This window comes from Lepidochelys kempii, chromosome 11, assembly GCF_965140265.1.
Source record: "Lepidochelys kempii isolate rLepKem1 chromosome 11, rLepKem1.hap2, whole genome shotgun sequence".
Lineage (NCBI taxonomy): Eukaryota > Metazoa > Chordata > Testudines > Cheloniidae > Lepidochelys > Lepidochelys kempii.
Genome location: NC_133266.1, coordinates 8,152,699 through 8,179,545, shown reverse-complemented (window position 1 = coordinate 8,179,545; position 26,847 = coordinate 8,152,699). Strand labels below are relative to the sequence as shown.

At 42.6% G+C, this 26,847-nt stretch overlaps 1 protein-coding gene across 2 annotated transcripts in view; it reads right to left on the bottom strand.

Moving 5' to 3' along the window:
* Positions 1–26,847, bottom strand: part of EPB41L5 (erythrocyte membrane protein band 4.1 like 5) — a 54,891-nt gene that overhangs the window by 4,946 nt on the left and 23,098 nt on the right. For both annotated transcript variants that reach the window (XM_073305044.1, XM_073305045.1), the window contains exons 5-15: positions 26,679–26,757; positions 20,462–20,506; positions 19,091–19,143; positions 14,291–14,411; positions 13,686–13,773; positions 12,934–13,022; positions 11,661–11,730; positions 10,136–10,305; positions 8,363–8,469; positions 7,538–7,565; positions 999–1,041 (exon numbers count right to left, since the gene is read on the bottom strand). In XM_073305044.1, the coding sequence (XP_073161145.1) occupies positions 999–1,041; positions 7,538–7,565; positions 8,363–8,469; positions 10,136–10,305; positions 11,661–11,730; positions 12,934–13,022; positions 13,686–13,773; positions 14,291–14,411; positions 19,091–19,143; positions 20,462–20,506; positions 26,679–26,757 (893 nt within the window). The remainder of the gene's footprint in view (positions 1–998; positions 1,042–7,537; positions 7,566–8,362; positions 8,470–10,135; positions 10,306–11,660; positions 11,731–12,933; positions 13,023–13,685; positions 13,774–14,290; positions 14,412–19,090; positions 19,144–20,461; positions 20,507–26,678; positions 26,758–26,847) is intronic.

Here is a 26,847-nt window from a genome sequence, read left to right as displayed (position 1 = left end):
TAACAGCTGCAGCGCCCTCTTCATTCATGGTTTGTCCCGGATGCAGCAACTGTTCCCCTCTGTGACTAGCTCTGCAACAGTGATCTGCAACTTTGTAACCCAAAAGCAGGATTACTGCAATTCATCTACCCCTGAATAGCACCCAGAAGCATCAACTGGTGCTGAATAAAGCAGCTAACCTTGAGCACCAGCACATCTGTTTGCTTCCTGATGTGGCTGAAGGGATTATACTTTTAATGGCCTAGAAGATCACCCCCTGGTGGTGTCCGATCTGCTCTGTTGCACTTACTGTCCGCCCCTTCAGCTGACATACTCCAGAATGGGTGGCAGGGCATTCCTATTGAAGAGTCCACGCCTCTGATGTATCATTCTAGTAACTGGGGAGGGAGGTGGTTATGTTTTCGTAATGGTTGTTTTTAGTGACACAAAGCACCTACCATGCACAGATGCTGAGGGGATGAGTGCATCAAAAGTTTTATGAAAAACAAAAAAAAATTTAGATGTTGCCAGTAATTTATCCTTGATGTAGCAGAAGTACGTGTCCCTTTAAAAATACCAGAGCAGTAGCCCAGAACGCTAGTAAGAGATGGACGCAAAACTGCCAGCAAGCTCTGTCCCTCTCCTTTGTGTGCAGTTTAACTTGCAGAGCATTAGTACAGTTTTGCAGGTTACTATAGTTCTCAAAGATCATACACAGTTAAACAACTTATGCATAATTTAATATGTTTACATGTTGGAGAGGGTGGGGGAATCTCCCTCTCCAGCTAGTTAGCTAAAATCCTCCATGCCGAGTTAACCAATGATCCCACTTGTCACTTAGTAGCTGAAATAAGAGTCTAGTTTAATGTGTAACTTTAGAATCAATAGTCAGTCAAAGGAAGCCACTGCATTTAAAAAGGTTAGCATAAGGCCCCAACTCTTGAAACTTGTGAAGACCAATGAAGCTTCTATGTTTAGGGAAACAGTCTCAGAAATGAATGCCGTAGAGATTGCCTTACTTGTTGTGATCCATTATTTTGATGTAAGACATTGTTCTGAATGCTGAAAAGCAAGAAAAATTTAAATCAGAATCTTTCAGGGATCAAGATATATGTTTATAAATTGTGTGGGGGACCAAAATCAGATAGATTTCAAGTAGAACAACAATTTACTAGAGGTCTTTCTACACCATTTAATCTAAAAATCACTTTCCAAATGAAGTTAAAAACCTTATGCCTGTGGTCAGCAACCTCATTCCAATGACAGCAGGGCTACCAGACTCCCAATTTGTTCAGGCTGCAGTTTCACTATATCCTGTCTCACTTTTTCCCTTGCCATTCCATGATATCTAGTTGGATTATATGAAATTTCCTTGGGGCAAGGACAACACTAAGTAGGCATGCCTTTAACACTTAATGCAATTTTTGCATATACAGAGCCAGATTTTAAACATTCAACGTAAGACAGATGGCAAAAGTACCTTCCCTATTCATTACTGTTATACGCTCATTGTATAATTAACTTTGGACAGAAAATGGCTGAAATTACATAACTGCTATTATCTGAAGTCTCATGAAGTTGCACAGAAGAAAGGTTCTAAAGCAACAGTTTACATTGTATATTACAAGGCTACTCTCCCTACAAGCCCCAGAAGCCCAGAGTATTGCTAGCCCTAGTCAGATACTCAAAAATAATGAGTCAGGCCACCAAAAAATTCATGAGTTAAAAAACAGATTTTGGATTCTTTTTATTTGTCTTCTAATATCTGAGTCTGTAAATTGCACACATTTCACATTTTTAAGATCTTCTCCACAATTACAAGGGATAGAAACTTTTTATATTTAAATGAAAGCTGAGATTCTCATGTATTCACATGACTCCATGACCAGGGGCTATAAGAAAAAAACCCAAATATCCTGGGAGATGGTAACACTGAGTCCAATCCATTTAGAAGTGGAAATCCAAATGTGTTCCCCTTCTGCTTTCTTCACTAGATGGATGGCAGCTGTAATAAAGGGTCTAGGGGAGGGGATGCTGAAGGAATTCAGGATTCAGTCTCAGATAGGGTTTCCTCACATGCTGGGCATGGGCAGAAAGACATGGAAGAGAAAAACACCACAGCCAACACACATACATGCCAGATATACAGATCTTAACCAAAAATGTTAAGACTTAGTCTAAAAAAAGCTTCTTTTCCAATCTCTCATTTTAAAAAAGAGTTTAATCCAGATTCTATTAATGCCCCAGTTGCTTCTGGCTGGGACAATTGGTATCATTTGCACAGAGTAACCATCCTGTCAGTCAACCTGCTGAGTAAACTGGTTTCAATATTTTTGAAGTCCTTTTACTTAAATAGCCCTATAGGTATAACACCAACCAAGATCATACAAGCTACACTCTGGCTGTTCTCTTACCGTGCTCTCTGCACTGAGGGGGAAGTGCAGAGTGGCATTTCAAGTACAGAGTACTGCACCTTTAAAAAAAATACTGAGGAATGCTTGTACAATCAACACATTCCTCACCGATGAGTTAATACAAAAGAAACAACATGCATCTTTCATGATGCATTTTAATTAGTGATGCTTGAGTGTGCAGTTTCAGAAACAGCACTCATTGCTCTGGGGGTGAATGTGCCATGACACAACACCAAGGTGAGTATCAGGGAAACTAAAGCCTTCAGCACTGGCAGGCGGGGAAATTGTACAGAGCTCTTCTTCCTGCAGCAAGGCTGGTTTGAACATGAGATTCAAGTAAAATGGCATACCGACAAAATGTGAAGAGCAATTATTAGCACTAATAAATAAACTACACATCTACCGCCCCTATCCAAGGATTTCAAAGCACTTTACAGACTTTAATTAAGCTTTCGAACACCCAGCATCACTGGGAGGTAGGTCAGTATTAACCTCATTTTACAGATGGGGAAAAATGATGCAGAGAATAGTGAAGAGACTTGCCCAGAACCATACTAAGGAAGAGAACCCAGAGGCTCAGCCCCTTACCCAAAAATTACGACAACCCCCAGTCTATGAAGATGGAGCAAAAGCAACCTGGCTTTGTAGAATCTATCAGCTTCCTTGTCACTTCAGTTTCGAAGTATGGCTACACTTCACTTACTCTCTGTGACTTATATCTACCCACTCACGTCCTCCAATCTGGTCCTCAGTTGCTATTACTCTGCATATCTTGAACAGAGAAGGGGATCTCACTCTCTCACTAGCAATGGCCTATCTGAGTAGAGCAATGGTTCTCAACCTTTCCTGATTACTATACCCCTTTCAGGAGTCTGAAGCCTGAGCCCCACTGCTTGGGGCTCAAGCATGTAACTTAGCTTCGTGAGGCCCGGGGCAACTGCCCTACTTGCCACCCCCGAACACCAGCCCTGAACTTGCGACCTCCCTCCCCCCTCCAAGCCCATCCAGCAACTCCCACGTTCAGAAACAGTGATCTACATGAGTTGACATACTCCTGGAAGACCTCTGCATAATCCCCGGGGTACATGTACCGCTGCTTGAGAACCACTGGTGTAGGGCTCTTCCTTCATACCATTCAAGTCTCACCTCAAAAAAACTTCCTCCTTGCTGTAACCTATAGTTTACTCAAAACACTGCCTATCCTTTCTCCAATACAAATTCATCTTACAAACTCTTCCTACTCTCCCAATCTTACCTCCAACCTGTTTTCTTTTAGCTTCCCCGCCACAGCATGCATTTGCACTTTTACTGCTTTTAAATTTCATCTGCCTCTACCCACAGAAATTGCCAGATCAAATATCCCTTTGCATCAGTGATTACTGAATGGCGGAGAATAAAAAACAGCCCACAACAAAACAACCTACTGAGAGTTTTATTATGTTTTTAAATCTTATGTAATACTTCAACCAGGGGATTTTCAATCTGGTTTCTTTGGCGCCAGTTAATGGGTGGCAATCAGACAGGCCAGGGAAGTGACACCATTCACCTTGGTTTCTCTTCTCCGCTCTCCCTGCTAGCTCCACCTAATGAGCTGGATTCGCATGGAGTTACTAAATGAAAACCCAACTATAAAGGAGGGGAGAACGTCCAGGAACAGGAAGAAACACATCAAAGAAAAACGAGGCCAGTCCAGTTACTCTGAAACATTAAATTCAATGAGCTAAACAAACCTAATTCCCCCTGGGCTCATGTAGGAAGAGCCAATAGCTTGTTGTTATAATCTAGTCAGCCTCGAAAGGAATATGATTTTGGCTCTGGAAATAGATGAAGCCCCTATGGAATGTCATTATAGAGGAGGCACTGTGGGAGAAGAATGATCTCCCAGCCTCACACTGGAAAACATCCAGGCCTATGTACCATGGGCAGTGGAGTGCAAGTACACTGGGGTGTTTGAGTGGGTTAGCTTGTCTTTATAAGCATGTGTGACCTTAAGAACCCCAATATTCACACCCTACACACTAGTGTACTGATCTTTGTACAAAATATGCCTTGTGAGGTATCATCTGAAAACAAATAACTCACTGATCATTTATATGCTTGCATAATGTATGTACATGATTTGTATTGAGAGTTATGGCTGCATGTTGGAATTATGACTAAAGTGTGTTTAAATTAGGCATATCAGAGGGAGCTGGTAAACAGATCTCGCTTAAACAAAGGAACGTGTATTTGATTCTCAGACCAGCCCGATCTTCAGGCAAAGACAATTAAAGTCTTTTTTTTTTTTTTTTTTTTTTTACATATTAGGTAAACAAAGCTATTAAGCTAACAGAGTGGGGTAAGAAAGAGCATGGAGCTTCCTTCACCACCAGACTCCATGTCAGCATCCTCACAACTTGAATAAACTATACTTTGAGCGTAACCCTCAGAAAAATCAATTTCAAAGACTTATTGGTGTACAAAGATGGGAGGTGGAGGGCAGGGAGCTGAACCTCAACTGATAAGCAATTGAATCAATTGATTGTATACAATATTATGGTGTTATAAAAAAGTGTATAGAGTGACGACTTTTCTGGAATGCAATTACACACTGGTAATTAATATCATTGTGAAATGTGTGCATTAACATTATATAAGGAAATATGGATACGTAATGATATTGTGCTTTACTGTCTGTGGCCAAACAGGTTCCCTCCCAGACAGGAGAGAAGGCAGCTATTCACCTGTCTCCTATGTAAATTCAGCATGGTGGAATCAAAACAGTGGAAGCCCTACTTACATACAGAGAGGTGGAAAGGCCACGGGAAGGGAAAAACAGCATAAAGTCACCCTGCCTCTTGTAACAAAGTAGATATAAGCAGACAGATGCCATTTTTGGCATCCATCACTTGACAGACAAAATGGAACAGAGCTCTTACAAACTGAGAAAGATGGGTCCTTCAATCAAGGGGCGAGATAGTGACTGAAATCTCTGGAAACTGAATACAGGCGAGAAACCATCACAAACAACGCCTACACTTTGCTAGATTAAGTTTTAGACTTTTAGATGTGTGTTTTCACTTTTATTTGCTTCTAACCCTTTCTAACTTTATTCCTTTTACCTGTCAACACTTAACCTATGTCCTACTGTGTATAAACTTGATTTATTTTTACTATAAAGCAACTCAGTGCTGTGTTTAATTGGAATGGTGTATTTACCTCAGTTAAGTTAATACTCTGTGATGTGCTTTTGTGCCCTTAGAGGGCCAAACAAACCTTATTTTTCTTCTGAACTATCCAGGAGAGGGCTGGACATTTCAGAGCACAGTGTTGGGAAAATTTGGGACAGAGTGTGCTAGAATCATCTTGCTGGTTCTAACAAATGCTGGTAGAGACCAGGAAGTGTGAATGATGTGTTGCTGGCCAGCTGCTGGGATCAGAGTTGTTGGACCAGGACTATAGTTATACACAGACACTCAGGGGTGTGACCTGCATGCTTGCTGCTGACAGTGAACGTCCCAGGCAAGGAGTTACAGTAGCAAAGCATTTGAGGCACCCACACTTAGAACCCCTCACTGCTCTGGATTGCACCCTGAACCCTTCAACAGCATGAAATGGCTTCCACTCAGGACTCTTCAGGATGTACAACTCTATAGCACAACAAAAGCATAAGCTGGGCAAGGTGCTATGGGAATCTTACTTATTTCCAAGCCCACTATGGAATTTTCTGCTGCTGCAACCCACAGCATTTCCCTAGGTGAGTTATACTCTCGGCCAGATGGATAACTGCTGTAGAGGGCGGCACAGTTGCAGCACTACATACAAATAGAGGTGAAGGATAAGACATAGGAGGCACAGCCTCTTGTTTCCAACCCATGCTCCCCGAGCACAGCACTTCTGGGGAGCTTCTAGCCCTTGCTGGATCAAGTACATACATTAATCTGGCACAGAATTTGGTCCCTTGATCCAGCAAGGGCTACAGGCTCCCCAGAAGCGCTGTGCTTGGAGAGCGGGGGTGGGAAAACCGAGGGTTGTGCCTCACAGGGCTTTCCTTGTGACCCTTTCTGGCTGACAGAGAGCAACATGCAGGCCCTCAACAGGAGGGCCTTCTAGGCTAGGACTTGGAGATGCAAGGGAGAGAGGTGAGAACCAGCCGAGTACAACTCCTCTGGGTAGGCATTGAGGGGGTTGCCCCAACTGCATTTGGAATATGACTCTACAAGTTACCAGGATCTGAGGGCTGAAAAGGAGAGCTGTTCCTTGTGGATGTGAACATTTATGTGAAAAGAGCACAGATACTACAGTGGTACAAGCTTTAGAGAAGCACTTTGCTACAACAATGATAATATAATCCTGGAAGACCTCTTTCAAGAAGGAAGAGGAGGAATGTGAAGTAATTAAACGGGTTGATTTCTAAGGTTTAGAAAGAGAATTGGTAACTGGAGAATATTATTTATTGTTTGTATTGCAGTAGTTACATAGGAGGGTCAGACATTGACCAGGATTACACTGGGCTAGGTGCTGCACAAATGCAGAAGGAAAATTACAGACTCACTCCTAAAATGTTGGGCATTCTCCCTACTGATTATTATTATAGGTCAAGGCATAAGTGTAAAAATGAAGAGAATAATTTTGGTGGAAGTGTCTAGTTCTACAGTATTCCTCCCCACTCGTAAATTCCACAAGCTTTGTATTTCAATTGCATCATTGTAGTAGAGACACATCAGCAAGAAGAACTCCTCTTATTCCTGTCTGCTTGATTCTCTCACGGCACAACAGAAAAATCCTGCTATCCTCCTCACCAACATTTGAAAGCAAGTCAGGACTGGAGTTAGTCATAAACCCACTTCCCCAGAATTCAAAAGTATTTTTGCTTGCTAGGATGCATTCTTGGCAATATCCTCCACTGAGACAGCATCACCTAAAACCAGCAGCTCTCCACTGAAAAATAGGAAGGACCTACCCAAACTGAAAAAGCAACTTTCACTGTGGCCTGTGTTATTCAGGAGGTCAGGTTAGATGATCAAATGGTTCCTTCTGGTCTTAAAAGCTAAATTAATAGTGCTCCTTTAGATCTGAACTAACCTTATAACCTGCCTCCATACACACACGTAACTAAATACAGACTGAACCGAAAGGAAATTAAATAGCAGAATGTCTCCTACCTTGTTTCTTCAAGTTTAGCCACGTTTGCTGCAAAAAATTCCAGACAAGATCGATTACAAATTTAAATTTGCATTCATTCTGTTAGTATTTATACAGCACCATAAATAAATATCCATGACACTTAAAAATAAGATATCTTCCCCCAAAGAGCTTACAACCTAAATTAAACAAACACAGGAAAAGACTAGAGTGACCGCAAATAAGGAGTTGCAAAGCAAATACGTATGAAGCACGAAGAACACATTTTTAAACTGGAGACTAGGATTTATGAAGGGATCTGAAAGCAGACATGAAGGTCATTCCAGGCATAAGCAAGAGTGAGAGAAGGAGACAAAGGGAATATCAAGGCAAGAAAAACTGGCAGCATGTCGGTCACAAGGTGGGACAATGGCTGAGATGCAAGCAGGGGAAGAGTTGTTCAAGGTCTTGCAAGGATGGGGAGTTTTAAGCTGACACAGAAAGTACAGACAGACAGCAAAGGGATTCAATGAAGGATCATGCTCATATATTGGTTAATTCTTTACTTATTAGACCAATTATTTTTCTCTATAAACATCTTACAGTATTCATAGGTGACTTAGCTGTTAGGCAACCTCACAAAATGTCAAAGGCAACTTGAAGTCACCCAGTTTGTTAAGCACACTGTGTTGCAAATATGTCCCAAGAGCAATGACTCAAAGGAAAGATGGATCATTATAAAAATCATCATCCAAGATGAGGAGAAACGTCCACACAAGAACTCCTGTCTAGAATCAGCACAAGATGTTACTCTATCTGAGTCTCATTGTGGGCCGTGCTGCCTACAATGTGTGGTGACAGTTTACCTTTCATTTGTAGCGTTCTCCTTGAATATCGCTTGCTGGGCCTCCTTTCAAAGGACGCTGATCTTCTGGCTTTGTTGGTCTTGGTTGTCTGGTATTCTGTTTTCCCACTAAAAGTGAAAGTTAAGGTACACAACGATGGGACAAAGCACTTGTTTACAAAGGCAGAATATAGGCATAACTGGGACAAAATACCTTGTCTGACTTACTTGTAGGTGTTTGCTTTATGGCTCAGCAATCCTAGCTTGCTGAGACAAACAACTTTATGCTTCTATGGTGCCTTTCATCAGAAGAACTCAGGAACTTTGCAAATATTTTAATCCCTGCTGAGGGAGATATTATCCCCATTTGCAGAAGCAGAAACTGAAGCAATAATTCCTTAAGGGTTAAATTCCTCAAAATACACACTTTGTCATTTTAAACACGCAATCATGGTAACTGTGTGCACTTTTTGAAAAAATCAGAGCCCAAGAGACTCAGCCAGTATCATATAGGAAGACTAGAACAGACCTAGAAATTAGAACTGTGATGCTCTGACTCCCAATCCTATGCTGTTTTCTCAAGACGGGTCTTCTTACCTAAAGAGGAACCTGAGGGCTCATGGGCTTTGAATACAGAGCCTCCATCTCCAGCTCCTTTGCCTAGCAGACAGGCCAAGGACTGGTAAGCAGCTGAACAACCAGCATGCTCCAGCAAGGTAGCATGTGGTGAGTTTGCATTGTCACTGCTTGTACTTCACCTGTTCTGTAGATGTAAGTCACTTCATTCTCCGGAGCTGACAAGCCAATGTTTTCAACATGCCCTACATTCACTTCCTTAATAGCCCTATTACATTTGCTAGGGGTTCTGCCCGAACTGCAGATTATGCTTTCCAGAGATGTGCAAGTAAATCACCTACTTCCATTTGACAATGTCCTTAAAGTGACCCTCATACCCTTTACAAATGATGATAATGTCTATATTTATTATATTTTTCTATTTATAAAATGCACTTTTCACAATGTGTATGCAGATGGACTTCATGTGATCAATAAAGCAAAATGATAACAGCTTAATTGACCCAGGGCCCAAAAAAGAGAACTTAAAAAAAAATCCCAAACATAGTAAACTAAATCTGCCTCCCCTAGCAAATCAACCCCATAGGTAAAAGACCAATTGTCTCACAGTCTGTCTTTGGGACAAAGATGAGACCTCGTTATATGATTATGCAGTGTCTGAAACAGCGGGGCCCTGATTCCAATTGGGCTTTCTGGGCACTGCCGCAACACAAATAATATGAATTCCAGAGTCACAAGCCTTGCTCTGCCATCAAATGTGTAAGTCTAGACTGTGTCAGTTAAATGCACCTTATGGAACATGAAGTGGACTCTCAACCAGAACCAAAACTGCAGGGCTTCATGAATCAAAATCAACCACTTGAACTGTACCTGGAAGTAAATGGGAAGCCAGGGTAGTCTACAGAGCACAGGTATAATGTACTGTATGTAAGAAACAGGACAACCTGTTAACTTTGGGAAACTGCCCCTACTACATTTTAGTGCACAGATCAGAAAAAGCTTAAGTTCAGTTCGCAAATCTGGAAAGGGTTGTTTATTAAAGATTGTGCATTATTTTGGCCAGTTTAACAGCCTAATTTAAATAATTTATCTAAATGCAGTTTGTGACATTCAATCTTCTGGACACTATAGAAACTGGATACCACTTTCCTCGCTTGTGCATTACCCAAGGGACTGGAAATGGGGAGAGAAGAGACAGCGAATGAGAAATGACTCTGACCTGTATCTGAACCGTGATCCCAGCCGAATGAAGCTTGATCGGCTTGAGCCTTTTTGGACGGGTCCCCTGAGGCGGAAGAAAGCATGATGTTCCACTGCACACTTCCACAAGTGTTTGCAGGCTTTGGGGTGATCCAGCCTAAACACAAAAGTGTGCTCCTGCTCCTTCCCCTTAAAGCACAGAAAATACACCATGAATTCAAACAGCCTCAAACGAGTCAGAGTTCCCCACAATTTAATGAATGCTCAATAAAATTTATATTCATCTGTGGTGAAAAATCTCCCCCACTTCATCTCTGCCTGAGAATAGATGGATGAAATACGCCAAATACAAGTGGAATTGCTAGAGAGAATATTCAGTATTTTTGACTCCAGGAACAACTGGATTTGGCCATTTATTTTTTGTGGAATAAATTAATGATTAAATATACTTGTTAGAGCCAGGATGGCTCTGTGTTAGGAGCAACACATCAGGGCATCACCAACACCAGCTAAGATTTGCTTTTGACTAGTTAGCAAATAGCACTGTAACTACAATGCATTCACTACACGTGAGGCATCTTAAAAGAGTCACTGTCCAACCTGGCCTGCCCAAATGTATACACATTAGAGTATGTAGTTGTGGGGCAGCGGCATTGAAACTGTTTATTAAAATGTATGTTAGCAACTTTGCACTCAAAAAAGATCCTACAATAAACTGATTTGTAGATAAGCCGGATGAAAAATGTCACACAGGGATAAAGAGACCCACAATATGGCGGCAACTAGCCTAGGTCATGACTCGGGCTCATGGGGCTTGAGCTGCAGGGCTAAAAATCACTATATAGACATTTGGGCTCAGGCTGGAGCCCGAGCTCTAGGACCCTCCATCCTCACAGGATCCCAGAGCTCGGGTCTAAGCCTGAACGTGTACACAGCAATTTTTAGCCCTGCAAGCTCAAGTCAGCTGACCCAGGCCAGCCGCAGGTTTTTTTATCCTTGTGTGGCCATACCCTAGGAGGCCAAGCTCAGAACAACTGTGGACTGATGGGAATATTACAACATAAAGGTACTTGTCTCTGTGGCAGACTTCCTGGTTCTTGTTCCAAAGCAGATCCACCTCCCTGTGTTACCAATCCTCGCTTTTTTATAATCTGCTCAACTCAGAGCAATTTCTCCTCCTGGGGGCATTTCTGTCATCTGTTTAAGGAATGAGTTCCAACTGCGTGGCATTTACACTACCTACCTTTATTAGCTTTCTTACATAACACACCAAAGTACACTTGCTCTTTCCAAATTCTCTGGCCCATACTAGTTAAACAAGACATTGCCCTTTTAAAAGCTGAGAATACAAAGCAAATCAGACACTGCTAAATTTCTTTTACATGTAAATTCACTGCCACCAAGAAGTCACAACTAAAAACACTCCAATGCTGCCATGTTTCTCCTGCAAACTTAAGTGTGAAATGAGAGCAGGAGTAACTAACTAGTGCCCGTGAATCTTAGTTACACAGCAGCTAAAAGAGCTAACAGCACATTTTAACTACCTGCTCATCATCTTCAACAACAACTAGTGTTAATTTGTTCTTCTTGAAGTCCAGTCTGGTTATCTTTGGCCTGTCAGATGAAGAAGAAAAGAAATGTGTAAACACATCTTTGTTGGTCCATAGAGAAGAGTTATATTCAATGTTCTGCTCTAGAACTCACCCATTTTAAAAGCTGATATAAACAGACTGAGGTCCTACAACAAACGTCCCAATGAGGTATGTATTAGCCGGTGTATTAAGAAACTGTCATTAAGAAGTTATGACTTGAAGAGATTTCAAAAACTATAGCAACTTTTAAAAAGATGAAGCTTCTATTGGGGGTCTTAAAATGGATTTTTAGCTGACATCAGTACAGTCTATTATTTCTGGGCAGGGAGATGATAATTAAGGCAAACTGTGTTTTATACAATTAGATTGGATCCAATCAAACAAACCTGCCTGACCACCCCCCTACCCATACCTTGCCAGCATGGGAATAAGCATGAGAAACAGGGACCAGGGAAAATAACTTTGGACCCTTAAACCTTGCTTAAGCCTAGACCCAAATCTCAAAGTGGGTTCCCCATCTTTCTGCCTGCTTTTTAACCATATGCAACTGTACAAGTCCTATGGAACTGCTACAAATACCTCCAACAAACTGGTGTTACCCCCTCAAAAGCCTGCAGAAGGGAACTGCAGGTGTTGGTAAGCATTTTCATACTCTTTACTACATTATATGGTTATGTGCTTTTATCTAGGCCTGAACCTGTTTCTGTGGTAAGTGTGGGACAGAAAGGGGTCATTTCCAAAAAAAGGCAGAAACCACCTGGATGGTGTTTTGCACTCAAAGGATTCCAATACCCACACCTCCTCACAAAAAAGAAAACATTTGGCTAAGATACCAACTTGACTGGTTGAATGCTTTCCCCTCTCCCCCACATATCCAGTACTACACACATACACAACGAATCCAATAAAGCAGCATGACAACCTGGGAAAGCATACTTGATATTATTAGTGATGCTGTACGGGCTTCATTGTGTATGTATTTAGCACTGCTGTACGGAAGAGAGATGAAAGCACACAAAAACCACTCACGTATTTGTCAAGGACACTAACCAAGGAAGATAACGTTTTGGACACTGAAAAACCCCCATAATTTTAAGCTATGGAGTATTTTGCAGATTACTAATATTGACTAATGGTCTCAGACACTGTGATGTTCAAGAATTCTTGGCTAGTGTAAAAGAGTTAGGTATTTTACAATGCACAGTCTTAAGTCTTTCAATCTCACCAGAAAAACAAACCAATCTTGGTGTCGCCTTCAAAGACCAGAACTCCCGTCGGGGTCAGTCCAAGGCTGTAATCATTGCCGTCCCTTGCCTAAGTATCACAGACCAAAACAGGTTGTGTTGAGTTCCACGTGTAGGATCCCATGTATGTATAAATCATTCCAATGTATCCCATCCTTCATTGTTAAGGTTAAATACTATTTGTTATTTTATTACAATAACAAAACTCTCTAAAAAGCTTCCTAAATAGCTTATTCTACTCCACAACTCTTTGGAGAGATCAGGATAAAGAAGCAAGGAGAAGAAAGGGTTTCTTTATATGCTTATGGGCTAAAGACCCTTCTTGTGTTATTCTCTACCGTTCTTCCTTTACAATCTATTTAGTCTCTCTATAGACAATTGTGAATTGATACCAGATTAAATCCCGGTCCAATTTTGATTTCATTTACTATGATTTTCACGTAGGCTTCAGGCTGACTGAAATCTGCAGCGCCTATCACATGTTTAAAACACAATATAAATATAGATAGATTAAAATTACAGCCTCCAGAAGCATACACAAATTAGTTCGTACCAAGTGATTACACATAACCAGCCTAAGTACTAAACATTTTAGAAAAGCACCATATTATTACCTTAATCTCATTTGTTTTCCTTTCCTATACAGCACTTTTAGCTTTGCACAATACTTGGAACATTTTGTCTGTAAGAATAACCGTTTCCGAAGAGGTCATCACCTTGTGGACAAACTTACCTTGACTATGTGCATGTCCACCCCATACATTTCCAGCCACTTAGCTTTGTTCAAATAGTTAGTTTCAGCTTGGGCTGGTGTTTGCCCCCTGAAATAAATTTTTTTAAAGTTAAACAGAATCCTGTAAAACTACGAGCAATGAAAAGAAAAACTAGCATATGGAGAAAGAGGGGAAAAACTGATGTCTGTGGGACTGCAAAAAGCAAACATTGCTGGCTCTCTCAAAGTTTACATGAGCACCAAGGCCACCTTTGCAAATTTAAATCTGAAACGCTGATTATTGCAAAAAGCATTGCATTGCAAGATTAGACAAATTAATGATTTCACTGAAACTGTGGAATTTTACCATTCATTGACAGGACTAGAATTTCACCCTGCATTGAAGAGGCAGACATGTAAAAATATCAGTTTTCATGTACATTCTCAACCAAGAACTGTTAGATTTGGTTTCTCATGTTCTATGATGGAATCACATTACGATTATATCTGGGTGAAAGACCACATAGAAATGTCAGCATCATCCCCACTGCATCATTTGCATATGCTTTACCAATGGAAGAGTCAGAAAGTTGATTTGGCAAGCATGGATCAGGAGGCTAAAGTACCTGTATTCCTTCCACTTCTCAAAAATGGCCAGTTCCATCTCTTCAGTTTGAGTGGGCATAAACCTGAACTCAGACACCAGGTCAGGAATATGTTCAGCAGGATCATAGTCTCCAAGTTCAGCTACAAAGAAAGAACTCTGTCAAGTGACATTCCATTCAAGATAAATCCTAGCTTAAAGGCAATAGCTGTAACAAGAACTGGCTTGAGCTGAAATGTCTACCATGATTTGTTTACTTTGTTAAGTGTTCCAGACTCAAAACTTCTCCCACTCCCTACCCCCCATATTTATTGTTTCTACCTGTTTTCATGTGGAAACTGCAGACATTGACAAACGGCCCTACAGCCTAAGCTCTGTACAGAACTTCTGCATCTGCTGATGAAATACTGTTAGTACAGCTGCTCAAAATTTTTCCCGCAAGAAGTTTTCCAGCAACATTTTCTTCTCTTTTTTTTTTCCTTTTTTTTTTTAATAAAATGGAACTTTTCATGAAAAATTGTCAACATCTTTGAATTGTCAAGATCTTGGAATCTCTTGAAACATTTTCATCAAAATAGTTTTTAAATAGTTACCAAGCAGTATTTCAGTAAAAATTGTTGACTTAAAAAAAAAAGAAATAGAGAAAAAATGTAAAACTTTCAAGAAAAATGTACCCATTTTGAATCCTGTAGAAAGGAAAGTTTCAAAATTTCCCCCAAAACAGTTTTAATATTTTTCAACCAGCTATGACTACAGATCTCTCTGCAAAAAAATAACTTAGGGGTGCAAAGGCAAGAGTAGGGGAGAGAAACTATTTTTCCTCTTTCCATCAGTGTAAGCACACTAGTGTCACAATGGCTGCGCAACATCAGAGAACTGGCTCCTTTTTCCACGGCTGCTAACACTTAAAAGCCAACCTTTTTCAAACACAGTTGCCTAAAGAAGAGTGCTTATATCTGTAATTAGAAACCTAAATTAACATGGTCTCATTTTCAGTCACCACCTCCAGTGACTTCAAGAGAGTAGTTGGTGCTTCACTCACCTTTGAGAATCAGGAACCTAATTTTGGGCCCCCAAGTTCTGATCAAAAGTGCAAGCAAGAAACTGACCTGCTTGAAAAGTGCAAGTTTTTTGTACAAAAATAAAGGGAAAAACTTTTTGGAAAACAAAATGGAAAAGCCAATTAAATATATAAAATATTTAAAAGGTGCAAAAATTGAGTTAATTAAATATTTTGTTGTATTTACTATACACAAATTTATTTCTTGGAGTTCTGAACACAAAACCTTTAAATAGACTTTTTATACACTTAAAAAAATACTTTGACACAGAGGAAGTCTGTAGATCTACAGTAATTTACTCCCACTATGCCACCTGCCTCTGTTGAAAGGAATGTTGTCAAAGCCTGCTTAGGTTCCAGCTGATTTAAATAAAATCTGCTCAGCTGCCAACCAGACAGTAAGATTAAAGCACTGCTAAAGAACTCACTGTGGAATTAAGAACAGATCTGAAAGTAGAAAGGAAATGCCAATATTTAAGAATAGGGTATATGACCTATTAAGTTCACCCTGCATTTCTAAACACTTGATCTACTGCACTATTAGATCAAACGCATTTATCAATGCCAGTATCTCTCAGAACGGGATGCATTCAAACTGTTTAATATCAAGGGAAAAGCAACAGATTTCTCTTCAACAAGTTTCCCTACCTTAACTACTGGCTCTGAAAGTCAAGGAAAGCGTGGGCCCCTTAATGAATGAAGGAGGCAACCTAGTGACACAGGATGTGGAAAAAGCTAATGTACTCAATGCTTTTATTTGCCTCCGTCTTCACGAACAAGGTCAGCTCCCAGACTACTGCACTGGACAGCACAGCATGGGGAGGAGGTGACCAGCCCTCTGTGAAGAAAGAAGTGGTTTGGGACTATTTAGAAAAGCTGGACGTGCACAACTATATGCACTGCATCCGAGAGTGCTAAAGGAGTTGGCGGATGTGATTGCAGAGCCATTGGCCATTATCTTTGAAAACTCATGGCGATCGGGGGAGGTCCCGGATGACTGGAAAAAGGCTAATGTAGTGCCCATCTTTAAAAAAGGGAAGGAGGAGAATCCTGGGAACTACAGGCCAGTCAGCCTCACCTCAGTCCCTGGAAAAATCATGGAGCAGGTCCTCAAGGAATCAATTCTGAAGCACTTACAGGAGAGGAAAGTGATCAGGAACAGTGAGCATGGATTCACCAAGGGCAAGTCATGCCTGACTAACCTAATTGCCTTCTATGACGAAATAACTGGCTCTGTGGATGAGGGGAAAGCAGTGGACATGTTATTCCTTGACTTTAGCAAAGCTTTTGACACCGTCTCCCACAGTATTCTTGCCAGCAAGTTAAAGAAGTATGGGCTGGGTGAATGGACTATAAGGTGGACAGAAAGCTGGCTAGATCGTCAGACTCAACGGGTAGTGACTAATGGCTCCTCGTCGAGTTGGCAGCCGGTATCAATAGGTCGGTCCTGGGGACGGTTTTGTTCAATATCTTCATTAATGATCTGGAGGATGGCATGGACTGCACCCTCAGCAAGTTTGCAGATGACACTGAACTGGGAGGAGTGGTAGATATGCTGGAAGGTAGGGATAGGATACAGAGGGCCCTAGACAAATTAGAGGATTGGGCCAAAAGAAATCTGATGAGGTTCAACAAGGACAAGTGCAGACTCCTGCACTTAGGATGGAAGAATCCAGTGCACTGCTACAGACTAGGGACCGAATGGCTAGGCAACAGTTCTGCAGAAAAGGACCTAGAGGTTACAGTGGACGAGAAGCTGGATATGAGTCAACAGTGTGCCCTTGTTGCCAAGAAGGCCAATGGCATTTTGGGATGTATAAGTAGGGGCATTGCCAGCAGATCGAGGGACGTGATCATTCCCCTCTATTCGACGTTGGTGAGGCCTTATCTGGAATACTGTGTCCAGTTTTGGGCTCCACACTACAAGAAGGATGCGAAATAATTAGAAAACGTCCAGCGGAGGGCAACAAAAATGATTAGGGGACTGGAACACATGACTTATGAGGAGAGGCTAAGGGAACTGGGATTGTTTAGCCTGCAGAAGAGAAGAATGAGGGGGGATTTGATAGCTGCTTTCAACTACCTGAAAGGGGGTTCCAAAGAGGATGGATCTAGACTGTTCTCAGTGGTAGCAGATGACAGAATGAGGAGTAATGGTCTCAAGTTGCAGTGGGGGAGGTTTAGGTTGGATATTAGGAAAAACTTTTTCACTAGGAGGATGGTGAAGCACTGGAATGCGTTACCTAGGGAGGTGGTGGGATCTCCTTCCCTAGAAGTTTTTAAGGTCAGGCTTACAAAGCCCTGGCTGGGATGATTTAGTTGGGGATTGGTCCTGCTTTGAGCAGGGGGTTGGACTAGATGACCTCCTGAGGTCCCTTCCAACCCTGATATTCTATGATTCTATGATTATCTATACTGGGGTTCTCAAACTTCATTGCACTGCGACCCCCTTCTGACAACAAAAGTTACTACATGACCCCAGGAGGGAAGACCGAAGCCTGAGCCTGCCCGAGCCCCATTGCCCTGGGTGGGAAGCCAAAGCCAAAGCCCAGGGGCTTCATCTCTGGGCAGGGGGCCTGCAACCTGAGCCCCGCTGCCCAGGGCTGAAGCTGAAGCCTGAGCCCTCGGTGGTGGGGCTCATGCTTTGGCCCTGGGCGGTGGGGCTAGGGCTTCAGCTTTGGCTCCGGGCTCCAGCCAGTCTAATGCCAGCCCTGGCGACCCCATTAAAACAGGGTCACAACCTACTTTGGGGGTCCCAACCTGCATTTTGAGAACCACTGATCTACAGCACTATTCATATTTAAGCTGAGCAGATCTTTTATAAAATACCTAGGAGAATAAAAAATTTCAGGGATTGACTTAGTCTTCTTTACGAATCACAGCAAGAATAAGCACGATACCAAATAGGTTTTATAAGGTATATGGAGTATATAGAGAGGGACATTTTTCCAGAGTGGTCTATGGTACATTAAACACAGATCACATAACTGAAAAGAATTTCACTGCACAATTCCCTTTGCACCAGTAAAACAAACAAAAACTATAGCCTTCCATTTCTGTGTGGATCCCATCATCTCCAGAACTGTCAACTCAACTGAAAGTGGAAAGAAGCAGACAGTGGCCTGGTCCACATAGAAGTTGTACTGGTGTGAGCTAAATCCACATGATTCAAGTGTAAACCAATGTGGAGTGTCCATACACAAAACTGCATTGGTTTAATGAGACTGGTGCAACATCACACCTTTAGTTAAACAAGTGCAATGTGTGTGTAAACAAACCCCCTGTTTGGAACCACTGTAGTTTGGTGTATGATTCCATTAGACCAAGGATGGAACCTGAGGAATTGACTGCACTGAGACACCAGAGGGACAGCCCTGTTCCTGTACAAGGGCAGTTCAAGCCGAGTGCACAGTGAACTGTTAGTCTGAAAGTGGACACTCTTACAAGTCTGAGGAAAAAACGTTTTAGTGGAAAATGAAAACTAACACGTACAGTTCATATTGCACTCTGCAAAGTGCCTGGTGCCAATTCATTTCCTTGGCTAAAATGTGTTTCTTCAAAAGCTCCTTTCACCCTTCCCTAATGTGGCAAAGCACTTTGTAATATATGCTGACAAATTAACAGGCAAGGAAAGTAGGTTTTTCAGCTTTAGGATTACCAAGCCCTGGCCAAGATACTTATCTTTCCACCACAGTGGCAGAGAGAGGAGGATGCAAGACTACAAGGAAGAGTCTACACAGTCATTTCCCCCACCCCACTCACCTTGTAAGGTATAAGCTGCCAACTGGACCGCTGTGTCAAACGGGCATTCCAACCTGCCACAGGAAAAATGGCTCATTAGATAAACCTTTGCGTGACTGTGTTCGCAAAGAGGAGACAACTCTCAAGCATTTGAGAGCTGAGATGCGGTTCGTTCCAGTGAATGTCAGATCTTTGATAAGTTGATGCTTGAGATAAGTACTATAATATCCAGGCTACACTAATTTGACTCTTTGAGCCAGCACACCAAGAATACACATTTGCATACACACAGAAGGTATCAAGAGAAAAATATATTCTTGTCAAACTGAATGCTGGGGTTCCTAGTTTTCCTAAGAAACTGTGTTGTTAAATCTCATGTTAAACACACTGTAATTGCCTGAGAGACTCAATGTAGCAAACATACTATACTCCTGGGGGAATTGTGCATCTCTGCGCATGCGCAGAATTCGTGGCCCCCTGCAGATTTCTTTGCTTCCCCACAGAAAAATGACTTCTGATGGGAAAGCAAAGGGAAGCTGCAAGAGCGGTCATGCACCCCCTCCCCGGCACCATAGGCAGGTTGGCTCGGGGGCCCGGAGCAGCTGGTAGAGATGTAAATCACCACCGGGGAGGGGGGGCTGGGCAGTTGTGCAAGTGAGAGAGAGAGACACACACACAGTGTCCCTCTTGCTCACTACTTCAGCACACTCGGCGTGGAGGGGCAGGGCTTCAGGGTGTTTCTGAGGAGGTAGGCATGGGGCAGGCTCTGTCCCCTCAGGCAGAGCTGAATGTAGTAGCATGCCTGCTTAGTGAATTGTTTTTCATTGTCTTTGTCAATTCCCCCATGAGTATAAAACAGGTGTAAACATTTTAAGGCTCCTTCACATTGCCAGAAGGGTGTAAAGGACGGTATGGCCTTATAAATGCTTAGGGTGCTTTTGTGATTAGAACTGGTCTAAATTTTTGGACTGAAAAAATTTCCTATCAAAATGTGCTCCATGAACTGTTTGCTACTGACCTTTCTGGAGATAGTCAGTAGCCAATATAACTTGTGAGTTTGATTTCCTAGCCCTCACTTGCTCTTCAGTTGCCTATGATGGAACACTGAGCATATATGACTGCATATTTGTTGACTAATAACTAGAAATATAGAGTCAAATCTAGCTACATTACTATTTGGCAAGGGGGATTGGGGATTTCCTCCATTGCTCCCTACTCGCATTCTCCATTCATAGTATTGTAGTTTAAATAAACTACCGAAATAATTGAAATCGGAGTGATTATATTGCGTTATTTTGACAAATAAAATACGCAGAATTTTAAAATATTGTGCGCAGAATTATTATTTTTTTGGCACAGAATTCCCCCAGGAGGAATACTAATAGTACTTACTTTCCACTGAGAATATCCTGTTTTAGCTGAAGAACAAATAAATACCTATGAAGGTAAAAGAAAGGACAAAATAATCAATTAGAGCTAGCAGTTCTAATGCCAGTCAGTCAGCAGCTGGACAGAAGGAGCTATAACCTGACATTTAAGAACTCAATAAGGTGCAACTTAGATTTAAGATGCTGCACACTGATCTTTCAAGGCCTCTCAGCATGGGCTTGCATAGACTGAGCACAGTGCAAACGAAGAAAAACCCAAATGACGACTTATATGAATTCGGATCAAGGACCTAAAGGAGAAAGAGGAAGATGCTGCAGGATTAGTCCTCTCGTTTCTCGCTCTTGCCCCATCAGGACTCAGTAATGCACCATGTGACTGTCGGCACCACCATTCATTCAAAAGCATGAATGTCTAAATTTTTTCTCAAAAGTGCCTTTGCCTAGATCCCATCCTGAAAACTGGCCACAGGAGAGTGGAACTGGAAGAAAATAAAGTCTCGTGTTACCACCTTGCTCTCCATAGCAAGGCCCTGCAGAAAATCTTAGCTTACAGACTGCTCTTCCTTTGGATTGGGAAGGAAGTGGGGACTAGTACACCTGGCAGTGAAAAACAGCATTACCCTTTTATTCTTCTTCTGGTGGGGATGTCCAAAGAAGAAGCTCCATGAAAGAAATGTCACTTACCCTACGATAACTGGTTTCAGAGTAGCAGCCGTGTTAGTCTGTATCCACAAAAAGAAAAGGAGTACTTGTGGCACCTTAGAGACTAACAAATTTATTTGAGCATAAGCTTTCGTGAGCTACAGCTCACTTCATTGGATGCATTCAGTGGAAAATACAGTGGGGAGATTTATATACACAGAGAACATGAAACAATGGGTGTTACCATACACACTGTAACGAGAGCTATGACCAGTAGGAGAGCGGAGGGGACGGGGACCTTTTGTAGTGATAATCAAGGTGGGCCATTTCCAGCAGTTGACAAGAACAGTAGGGGGAGAAATAAACAAGGGGAAATAGTTTTACTTTGTGTAATGACCTATCCCCTTTGCCATGTACGTTGGCCAAACTGGACAGTCTCTACATAAAATAATAAATGGACACAAATCAGATGTCAAGAATTATAACGTTCAAAAACCAGTCGGAGAACACTTCAATCTCTTTGATCACTCGATTACAGACCTAAAAGTGGCAATTCTTCAACAAAAAAACTTCAAAAACAGAATCCAATGAGAGACTGCTGAATTGGAATTAATTTGCAAACTGGATACAATTAACTTAGGCTTGAATAGAGACTGGGAGTGGATAGGTCATTACACAAAGTAAACCTATTTCCCCTTGTTTATTTCTCCCCCTACTGTTCTTGTCAACTGCTGGAAATGGCCCACCTTGATTTTCACTACAAAAGGTTTCCCTCCCGCGCGGCCCCCCCATCCCTTGCTGGTAATAGCTTACCTTACCTGATCACTCTCGTTACAGTGTGTATGGTAACACCCATTGTTTCGTGTTCTCTGTGTATATAAATCTCTCCATTGTATTTTCCACTGAATGCATCCGATGAAGTGAGCTGTAGCTCACGAAAGCTTATGCTCAAATAAATTTGTTAGGTCTCTAAGGTGCCACAAGTACTCCATTTCTTCGTACAATAACTGTGGTTCTTCTAGATACTGTAGTTAGTGTGGATCCCACTGTAGGTGTGCATAAGCCTCACGTGTGAAAGACTGGAGAGGTATTGTTAAAATAGCAGCATCTGTCTGGGCTGTGCATGGTTTCAACACCACCATGTCCCTATGGAAGGATGTGTAAGGTACTTCAGCTCTGAGTCAGTGAGCTCCAAGCCCTTATGGCTGAAGTGATGTCCATAAAAAAAAAAAGACCATTTTGATGGTCAGGTGGTGTAGTGAACACTCCAACAATGTTTCAAAGGGAGGGTCTGCGAGTTGAGGTCCCATGTGGGAGTTAGGTCTCTAACCAGAAGATAAGCATGAAGGAGGTCACTCAGGAATTTTGATACTGTCAGATTTGAGAAGATTGAGTATGACTGTACTGAACTGTGATACTCCAATATTCCTGCCAGGTGAACTTAGAAAATGTTAAATGCTAGTCCAACCTGCTTCTGGTGCAGCATGTAGTCAAGGATCGTCAGTCTTGGGGCCTCCACTTGGGCTATCTGGTTTTGGGCAGCCCATATGGAAAAAATTTCCATTTGGAGAAGTAAGTCTTCCTAGTGGGAAGCTTCCTGCTTCGTACAAGAATCTCCTGAGCCTGTAGGGAGCACTCTGTCAGGAGTGCTCAACCAGCCTACATCCAAAACATCAGTGCAATGACTGCAGATCTAGGTGCAGAATTTCACCACTGTTCTGAGATATTATGTGCAAGCAGGTCAGAAGGTGTATGGGGCGGGGAAGGGCGGACACGAGGACATCTGCAGTATGCCCAACAGCCCAACTGTCTTGGCCAGCATGAGGCTACCAACACGATCATAGCCTTGTCCTGTCAGATCTGGACCACTGGATCCCATTCCCAAGAGAGTGAGAGAGACCATGACGTGTGCACAAGAGGCCAGGGATTGTGGCGGGTATCTATCTAGACTCATGGTGGTTTAGAAGCACACAGATCCAGTACAAGGGTCCAACTGCAGAAGCCTGGTGTGTGTCCACCAGTGGGTCCACCGGTCTGTGATACCCTTCCTTGCTATCACTCTGTCCCATGTTAGAAAGCCATATTTGGCCAGTAAGGATTAGCAATTAGCCACCAACAGCTGTGTGCAGCAAAGTACAACTTTCTCCCAAATAAGCTGAGCCTTTTGGTATCCTCTGGGGTACCTCTTACTGGACTTCATCTTTTCTTGTACCGCAACTAAGGAGAGTGGGTGAGGAGAGCCTAGGAGCACTCAAACCCCATAGGAGGTACTCAATATCTCTTCGTGACTCATTTCAGAATGGGCATTATTGTGGCCAGTATCTGCCACAGTGACTTTGGCAGGGCCAAGCAGTGCCTCATTTATAGGGAAGGCAATACTGGATGAACTGCTGCACAAGGTATCTTGTGGATTTTCTCCGCTATGACTGAAGTCTTGAACTTCGAAGTCTTGATCTCCAAAGTTTGTACAATCATCAAAAGGAACTTCCGGAATACTTTTTTAGTCATCTGGTGCTGGTCCTGCTGCTGAAAATACAGCTTCATGAGGTGACAAGTTTGACTAGTCCTTTGATGACAGTACACGGCGTTGGTACTGCGGTGTCCCTGGATACGGCTCTTTCTGGTACTCTGGCCAAGGATGCTGATGAGGAATGCCCTCTTCCTCTTTTTCAAGAGGAGTGGAGATGAGCTTCTCAATGCCTGAGATGGCAGGCCTGGTACCCCAATAGGGCAATGGTGGAATGCCATAGAAGTACGGCTCGCTTGTTGGATAATGGCCAATCCAGAGCTATTCCTGACGAGCTGGTGGAAGCTGAGCCCTGTAGGGTAAGCTGGCAGAACTATCTGAAGTGTTAACCACTGACCTCAGAGAAGAAGTCTCTCTACTGGAAGATGGAGGGTATGTGTGCCCCAGTGATGGTGAAGAGCCGACCTCCTCCAGGGACAGCACTGAAGAGTATGGTGCTTTCAATACTGGAGTCTGTACTGGTGCAAGTCAGCGTCTTGGTACCGACAATGATCTTGCTTCTCCTCCCAGCTCATCCTCCTCAGTCTGTTGATGCTGATGGATGCATCACCGGAATCGGGTCACTGCTGGAGGAATTGGCCAAATCATATGGTGCTCCTTCTCCTCAACCCTAGATGTCATGTAGGGCACGGTGGATTTATCTCCAGAGGCTTTATGGCATCTGTCCTTCTTGGAAAACACTGAGCTCTGTCTGGAGTCTCTGCCTCAGTATTTGGAGTGGCACTTCTGTGTACAAGACTGAGACCAGAGGTGTTGGTGCTGGGTCATTCCTTGGTGCTGTCTTCTCTGCACCAATCTCAGGCATTGCTCGTATGCTAGATGGGGCAGCACATGAAACTGGTTTGTCTGCCAGCAGAATTCTTAGAACTTGTCTCCTCTTAGTCTGATGAGACCTTAATGGAACGTTAGCTTCCCATCTTATGACTTACATATTCTGATGAAGAACGAGAAGCAGACCGAGCATCTGCTCAGTATATGAAATTCTTCCAAAAAGAAGAGTCACCAGCTGTGCTTATCTTTCTGGGTAATTAGTTCATCGCAGGATGGTAATTAGTTCATCGCGGAGCTTAAAGCCCACAGGTTTTGAGTTCACTATGCTAAGGATCCCTATTCAGAAGGCTCTGGTTGGCCAAGTTCAGTTCAGACAGATGGAGACAGCTCATGGTGGCAGATACAGAAGATCAGAAGTAATTATGAAGATTTTTTTCAAAGATTTGTAGACATTTAGCCTGAGCTGAGAACTAGCAGGTAGGACAGTTTTCAGGTTCGGTGTTGCTGCCATGGGAAGTAAGGGGGAACTGCAGGAGCCTTGTGGCCACCCTGTCCTTTATGCCCTGGTATAGGAGTGCAAAGCAGCACAAGGTGCATGAGCTGCCCCAGATGCTGCTATTACAAAAAAAAAAAAGCTCTAATCTCACGTGCAAGAGGCAAACATGCATTTAAACTGATATCCACACTGACACTTACTTGAGCTAACAATGCACCTTCGCCTTGCTTATGAGTAACAGAGGATCTGCAATGTTTACAATTAATGGGAATAGGAGAACACAAGAAAGAATTGACCACTCTTGCCAAGACAGTTTCTCCACTAATAGCACTGATCCACTCTGCAGAAGCAGAATTGCCTTCTACAAATAATCTCTGTTGTCCAAACCTGGTAAGTTTTGCCCTTTTTCTGAACTCAGCTGGGAACATCAATGACCCTTCTGGTGTATATATAACTGTAAGGCTATGATGCTAAATATATCATTTCATATTTAATGATCCTCCAGCATTAAGGAAAATATATTGAATTAAGTAACAGGAACCCTGGGGTGTTAAGTCACAAAGCATATATACACAAAGCAATCTTGTGGTGTCTAGATATATACGTAGGTTAGTACCAGATGAAAAGCAGGACTACCCAGGGATTCCAACAAGCTCTTTTCTGATTGAAACCCAGGTTTAGCCATGACTTAAATCCTGCATGCGTACTACTGTGGACTCACATCTCAGTACGATGGTGAAATAATCTTCTTCAATTTGCTTATGCTTTGCATGGATCCTGCAAATGATGGGGCCTAACTGAGTTCACTTATACCAGAGAGAAATTCACAGTTACAAATGCATTTTAATGTTTTTCTGTCCAAAAACATAGCTAGATATCACATGGCTTTAAATTAACCACAACTGATAAGAGACTGAAGTCAGGAGTGGGACAAAACGTAAGCTGCCCACTATCCCACTGGCTCAGAACCTATGGCCACCCTATTAGCAGAGCTTATTAAATAAGGCAACCCCCCCCACGTGTCAAATAATGTATTCAATGAATATTGGGGAAAAAAGACAATGGACACAGAATCCAAAAAATCCCAACAGCAGCCAAACAGCTCTATTCATAGAGCTGCAGGCTTCGAAGGAATCCCAAGGGGTCATCTAGTTTAGAGGTTCCCAAACTAAGGAGAGTGCTCCCTTGGATTATCAGGGGGACGTCAAGACCTGATGGGCCGTGCTGATGGGTCAGGTCAGAGAGGGCTCTGTCAGGCAGGAGAAGTGAATGGAGCACTGTGTGGGCGGTTCCAGCTGTGAGGACCAGTGTCCCCTCCCGTCTCACTCCCCCACTGCTGCAGCAGCCACCAATCAGCAGTTACCATTCTCCACTGGGGAGGCCAGTGGGGACTCTGCAAGCAGGGAGTTGAAGGATGCATCTCAGAAGTACTGAGCCCTCAGCCACACAGAGCCTCCTTCTGATTCGGCTGTTCAGAGTGGCCCCAGGGCACACAGCCCAATCTGCTTCCTCTACTGAACAAAGCCTGGACAGGGAAGTGGAGGGGGCTCTATCCGGCAGGGGGGCCAATACTCCAGGGTTGCAGTCTTCCATTCCCCACCTGACCCTTCAGCATGGCCCTATTCACTTCTCCCTCCACAGTTCCCTTTCTCCTGCTAATATATCCCAGAACATAAACATAAGCTGTAGCTCACGAAAGCTTATGCTCAAATAAATTGGTTAGTCTCTAAGGTGCCACAAGTACTCCTGTTCTTTATACAATTGTGTAGATCACACTCAAGTTACCTTGTTAACTCTTCACGGAGATTGTTAGGCTCAGAGGAGTAAAATTTTACACGAAGATGCAGACAGTATGGAGGGCCAACTGCAAAGTAAATGAATTGAAGAAATTGATAACAACAGGATATTACCTGGGAAAGGTCCGAATTTGTTATAGAACAGAAGCACATATACC